General features: G+C 34.6%; 1 protein-coding gene across 1 annotated transcript; it reads right to left on the bottom strand.

The window, feature by feature from the left end:
* Nucleotides 1-258: 258 nt before the first annotated feature.
* Nucleotides 259-1,047, bottom strand: LOC139859605 (uncharacterized). The gene has a single exon (XM_071848386.1). The coding sequence runs from the start codon at nt 1,045-1,047 to the stop codon at nt 259-261; it is 789 nt and encodes a 262-aa protein (XP_071704487.1).
* Between the last annotated feature and the right edge of the window lie 6,041 nt (nt 1,048-7,088).

Genomic DNA, 7,088 nt, shown 5'->3' with positions numbered 1-7,088 from the left:
AAAACATTTGTATCGGAAGCCAGCTAGCGACTCAACTTTCCAGTCTATTTCTGGTAGAGGATAATTGTCTTTGGGACATGTTTTATTGATATCCGTGAAGTCAACACACATGCGCCAAGACCCCTCAGGCTTTTTTACCAGTACTGGGTTTGCTACCCATGTTTGGTACCTTACCGCTCGTAATATATTTGCTTTGACCAACTTATCGACTTCTGCCTTCAACCATTCACTTCTTTCCGGTGCCATACCGCGTTTCTTCTATCGCACTGGCGTCAAACTTGGATTTGCGTTAAGTTTATGCTCAACGATTTCTCTTGGAACGCTCGTCATGTCCGCTTCTTTCCATGCAAAGACATCCGTATTAGAAGCTAATATATTGCGAAGCTTAAACTTTGTCTCATCGGACAATCCTCCGCCGATTTTAATTTTTTGCTCTGGATAACGCGGATTTGCGATGATCATGCAGTTTCGAAGCTGCTCTGCCTCACTTGGCTGTTTTTCTGCTTGTTCCACAGCCGTAACGCTTGCATCTTGTTTTTCTGACCTTATCGTTGCAATTCCTAATGGTGTTAGGAACTTGACAAGGCCATGCACTGTTGAAGGAATAGCTGCCAATTTTTGCAAAATTGTGCATCCTAAAAGTGCATTATATCTTGAGTAAGACCTTAAGACAGCGAATTCTACTGTTGTACTCCTTACTAAATCCTTATTATCATCATCTACCAGTTCTAGCTCTAATTCAATGATCCCGATTGGCCATGCTGACTCCCCAGAAAAACCTGATAATGCGGTGTTAGGGGCCACTAGCTTAGCTCTTACAGCCCCTGGCAGCAAGCGAAAACAATGTTCGTACATTATATCAACACCGCAACCGGTGTCTACGTGTAGTCGCTTGATGATGTAACCGCAGCTTTTAACACGCCCCTTAATCGTGATGGGCGCATCCGAGGGTTCATGTGCTATGGTCGGGAACATGATGGGAGTGTTTTCCCATTCTTCAGATACTTTCAACTTGCGTCTCTGATTTGCTCGTCCGCTGGTTACCATATTTATGGTTTTATCCGTTTCCTTCACCTCACTCTTCTTTTGCCACGGATATTCCTTTTCTCCTTTTTGGCTTATCGATTGGTGCTCTTACATTCTTCTTCAGGTGTTGCAATCTTCCTCTTTTGAGTTCAGCAACCACCTTTTCGATTAAATGCCGACATTCGTTGGTTTCATGACCGTAAACGTCATGAAAATCACAAAATTTGCTTTTGTCTCTATTCCCATACTTTGACAAAGGCACTGGGGATCGAAGCTTTTGTATACTGCCTCTGTAGCCAAAATTTCTTTTGGCGTTTTTGTGAGATCTTTTATTAGTGCAACATTCTCGGTGTGGCTGCTCTTATACTTCTGACTTCCTCCCCCTTTGTCATTATGATAGTTGCCATTTCTAGGTTGCCCATTACGACTATAACGCCTGTCAGGCTCTGATCCTCTTCCCTGCACTCGATAATAATCATCATCGATGTCCATACTCAAAGAGGTGTTTCTGGAATTCTGTTTTATGTCTTCTTATGCCCGCATGTAATCATGCGTTTCTTTTATGGCTTCTGCGAAAGTTCCTGGCACTCTTCTACATAACCGCTGCCATAAAGATAGGTGTCTGTCGGTATCTATACAATGTATAAAGCCGGACAACTTCTGGCTTTCTGGTAAGTCTTGTATTTTGGCCACCTCCTTGGTGTATCTGTCTATTATCTCTCCTAAACTTTCTTTCGACTCCTGCTTAATGTTGTGGCATTCGACATGTGTTCTTTTGCGTGCGCGCAAGTTGTGTAAGTTTAATAAAAATCTTGAGCGCAAATCCGCAAAACCTGTAATGCTTTAAGCTGGCAAATTATTGAACCATTCTCTTGCTACTCCTTGCAGCACTATTGGTAGCATATGGCATGCTACTGCATCACCCCAGCTGTGCGTTCTTGCAGCCCCTTCAAATTTTTGCAAAAAGTCGTCTGGATCTGACAACCCATCGTAACTTCCAAGTGTTAGAGGCAACACAGGTGCGACTGTGAAGGGATGATTGGCAAAATGTGGCACAAACTTTTCGGTTGTGGGAGCTAATTCAAGGCTTTGCTTAGCTTTTTGCCCTTGCATCACCGCGAACTAATTGTTCATAAATTCTTATACCCGTGCTGGCTCATTGAAAGCTTGTAGTGCCCCGTCCCAATCCATCTGGACGAATAAATTACATTTGGTTACATCGCGAGGTACTTGACCTCTATATGATACATTTTACAAACATTGCATTCGTTTTTAAAAGACAAACTTTCATTTCATCGAAAGTTAACGGCATGCATACCATTTCATAATATATCCAACTATAATTGACTTAATAATAATCTTGATAAACTCAACGACCCGAATGCAACGTCTTTTGAAATATGCCATGAATGATTCCAAGTAATATCTTTAAAATGAGCAAATGCACAGCGGAAGATTTCCTTAATACCTGAGAATAAACATGGTTTAAAGTGTCAACCAAAAGGTTGGTGAGTTCATAGGTTTATTGTGACGGTCGCTCCAAATCCATATGGATGAACACGTCATTCATTGATTTCATTGTGAGGTATTTGACCTCTATATGATACGTTTTGTAAACATTGCATTCTTTTCAAAAGGTACACAATAAATGAATATCAATTTCTAAAGTTTTCAACGTTTGATGATTTCTACATATAGACAATCACCATAAATAATAGTTTACCATAATACATCCGTTGACAATGAAGTCAAAATAAGATACACGGTGATGATTTTGTGAATGCAAAGTTTTCTTGAATAAAGCATGTATGACTCCATGCACATAGCTTGTATCACATATAAGCAAACAGCGGAAGACTTCTAGAAACCTGAGAATAAACATGCTTAAAAGTGTCAACACAAAGGTTGGTGAGTTCATAGTTTTAATGTTGCGCATAATCTGTATATAAAGGTGAATCACAAGATTTCAGTTGTTTCATCCAGAAACATTTATCAAAATATTCTACAAGATTGAGCACCCTGGTAACTAAGCTTTAACGTTATAATAAGTACCCATGTTTTAACATACATGTAACCAACATGTACAATACACGCAAACCAACGTGTACAAAACTCAAATAGCATACGTCTGTTTTATAGTTCAGGCTAGGGTTTCTATACCTGGAACAGACGGGGATGTCAAGCCCTATGGATCCATATACAACTACTTGCGCCCACCATTTCTTATAACTGGCAGTTACTAGTTACCAAAGCTAAGGGATTTTCGGTTCAAACTCGATGTAGAATTTAGTATGTACTTGTATCCATCACGTTTAAAATAAAGTGCATGTATTCTCAGCCCAAAATATAGATTGCAAAAGCAATTAAAAAGGGAGCAAATGAAACTCACCTTAGCAGCACATAAGGTCATTTATCAAAAAGTGACCGTAACTCGGAATGCAAGATTAACCGTAGATCTCAACCTAGAGAACATATGTTGGTCAATACATGTCTAATAAACTAGGTTGGGTTATAGTGTATCACAATCCTAATGCTCGAGATCGACATACAAAAGTTATCAAAAGTCATTTCAAAAAGTCAATTTTGACAATTGTTCAACAAAACGAGACGTGCCTTATATAAGGATTCATTTACTAAGCTAGTAGTATTTTATCAATCTCATAAACAGGTTGTTTAAATATTAATTGCAGATTCAAAAGCAATTCCAATTAACGTCAATTATAATTCAGTTGACCATATCTTTTGATTCGTTCATCGAAATTACGCGATTTCTAAAGGAAAAGTTATTGATTTTTCGCCAGCTTTCCGAAAACATGTATATCATATACCTTTTACCAATAATATATGTATTTAATTCGTGATTCATTATAAACTATTTAACGACGAAATTTAGCATACACGCATGTATAAATATATACTCGAGCACTAGACATGTATACACTATTAATATATAAAAGATAAGATATGAATGCTCACATATCAATATTGAGATTCAATATTGCAGGAAAGTACGTAGACGCAACAGAGATGATAAATACTAGGTTTGACTTGTGAACAATACCCATGAACATTACCCATAACCTCCATAGCTATAGCCCATAATTTCCTTAGTTCTATCCCGTTTGAAGCTTGTTTTGAAAGTGACATGCTCATGACCTCGTCGTAATATTTTATGTATAATATTACTAAAAATATTAAGATTAATAATAATAATAATCTTAATAATAATAATAATAATAATAATAATAATAATAATAATAATAATAATAATAATAATAATAAATAAATAAATAAATACTTACAGAGTAATATATGTGTAAAAGAACTCGAGCAGAAACTGGACTTTTATAGGTAACTTTTTGGAATCTGATGCCCATGCGATCGTATGAGTTTTTAGTGTATTTTCCATGCGATCGCATGGCCGCCTGATCCAGCTCAAAATGTTTTTGTTTTCTTATTTGTCGACATAATTAAATATAATATATATAATTTAAATAATTAATTATATATTATATTAAATTCATGTGCATAGTTGACTTGTAATTTTCGTTCCGATGACTCGTACGTTGTCACTCGACTTATGTCCCGGTTCCGGTTTCTCGAACGAATTTTCGTACGCTTAAAAAACTCGCAATTTATGTTTTGTGACTCGTACCTTTGTCAAAATATAGTCTTAAATTATCAATAAGCTATATCATTCAAAGTGTATCTTAAACTTTCGAGTGTTATGGTCATTTACTTCTATAAATCATTGTCTCGCTATTTGTTGATATATATATATATAATAACAAATCGTTTTATGACCAAGTTAATATATATTTTCAACATTCATAAACACGTTTTAAATATACGTCGCAAGTTATTCATATAATTAATATTCCAACTTATCATATATATTCAAATAAATATTTAAATCAATAAGTTTAATGTACGGTATTAAACAATTAATACATTGTTACATTTTCAAATTATAGTATATACATATGTATCTATATACATATAATTGTTCGCGAATCATCGAGAACAACCGAAAGGTATTTGAATAGTTCAAAAATTTTGAGATTCAGTTTTACAGACTTTGCTTATCGTGTCGAAAATGTTAATCATACAAAGATTAAGTTTAAATTTGGTCAGAAATTTCCGGGTCATCACATTTATCGTAATCAATCATTTCCATAATTTTAATAGACCACAAGATTTCCTTTATTCAATAATCATACACTCGTAAGTGTTTAAAAATCATTCATATGGATTGAACACCTGGTAACCGACATTAACATCATGCATATAGAATATCCCCAAAACAGAAATCCATCTGTATAATATAAACTCGAAGTACTAAAGTATACCATTTTCCAGTATGAGAGGAGTTAGTGCCCGTAGATCTACCTTTAGGATTCGCGTCAATTAGGGTGTCTGTTCCCTAATTCATAGGCTACCTGATGTCCGTAGAGGTGTACGTGAAATACTATATATTTTTGATACGAAAAGCGATACAAATTACACAAGTTTTAATTATTTACAGATGGGATATACCTAAACCTTGCTACAACGCTATAGGCAGTGTACCTAATCGTAGAGTAGTATAGTTTTTAGTAAGTCCGGTTCGTTCCACAGGGAGACGACTTATTTTACACTATATTTTAAACAACTATATTTGTACAAAATATATATTTTTATATATAATAATAATATAAAAGGGGGTTTACCATTTAATGACCGGTTTGTCAATTTTATATTTTAACTCACAATTAAAACCTAATGAAAAATATAAATGACTATAATTTAAGTGCGATAATTAAAATTGCAATAAATAAAATGATAGTAAATAAAAATGCGATAATTAAAAGTGCAATTAAATATGAAATAAAGGATTTATGCTTATTTAAACTTTCGTAATCATGATGTTTGACGTGTTGATTTTAGTTTATTCCCATGGGTTAATTGTTCTTTGTCCTGAATTATTTAATATGTCCGTCTGGTTTTTGTCCATAACAGTCCATCAGTCATAAATATAAAGTGCGAGTGTCCTCGTCAAATTATCCTTATATCGGAAGTCAAATATTCCAACTAATTGGGGACTTAAACTGTAACAAGGTTTTAATACTTTGTTTAATAATTACACCAGGATATCAACTGCGTGTAACCCAAGGTTTTAATACTTTGTTAACAATTACACCAAGTGTCCTTGTATATAATTTCACCCCTGTTTTAATAATTCTGGTGACTATTAATTCATTCCCGTGTCCGGTTAAATGAACGATTATTCGTACATATAAATATCCCACCCATCGTGTCCGATCGAGTGTATATGGTTATTTATAGGTACCTCCAATTGTAAATCTTTATATTAAAATTAACAAACTATCATTTAGTTAAACAAATATAAAGCCCATTAATAGCCCATAGTCTAATTTCCACAAGTGTCGTTCTTTTGTCCAAACCCCAATTATGGTACAAAATCTAATTACCCAATCTTTAATATTTAGCCCAACATCATGATTACTTCGGTTCAAATAAGCATAATAATAACTTAGTTACGAAACATTAATTTAAAAAGGAGAACATAACTTACATTGATTATTTATCGCGTAGTGTTACACGGACAGAGTTCCAACTTTAAAACCCGTAAAATAACCTTTGCATAACCCAAAACTAATCTAATATAAAACTACACTATACTATATATATAATATATATATATTTATAATTATTACAGAGGAGTATTATTATTATTATTTTGTTTTGAACTCGGCAGAAGCTCGTTGCATTTATAGGAAATTTCTGATTTTGGCTGCTCCGTGAGTGCGGAGGTTCTATGCTTTAAAGCTCCGCGAGTGCGGAGGTCAGGAATCCAGCTCACATTTTTTTGGCCATTTGCTTGTCGACATTATATTTAAATATATATAATATATAAATAATTTATATAATTATTTAAATATTATATTATATTCTTGTGCATAGTTGACTCATAATTTTTAGTCCGTTGCGTCGGGCGTTGATAGTTGGCTCAGGTCCCGGTTCCGGATTTCCGAACGTCCTTTCGTATAATTTAATATCTT

This window comes from Rutidosis leptorrhynchoides, chromosome 7 (genome assembly GCF_046630445.1).
Source record: "Rutidosis leptorrhynchoides isolate AG116_Rl617_1_P2 chromosome 7, CSIRO_AGI_Rlap_v1, whole genome shotgun sequence".
Classification (NCBI taxonomy): Eukaryota; Viridiplantae; Streptophyta; class Magnoliopsida; order Asterales; family Asteraceae; genus Rutidosis; species Rutidosis leptorrhynchoides.
The sequence above is the reverse complement of the archived record's forward strand: the minus strand, read 5'-3'. Positions and strand labels throughout refer to the sequence as shown.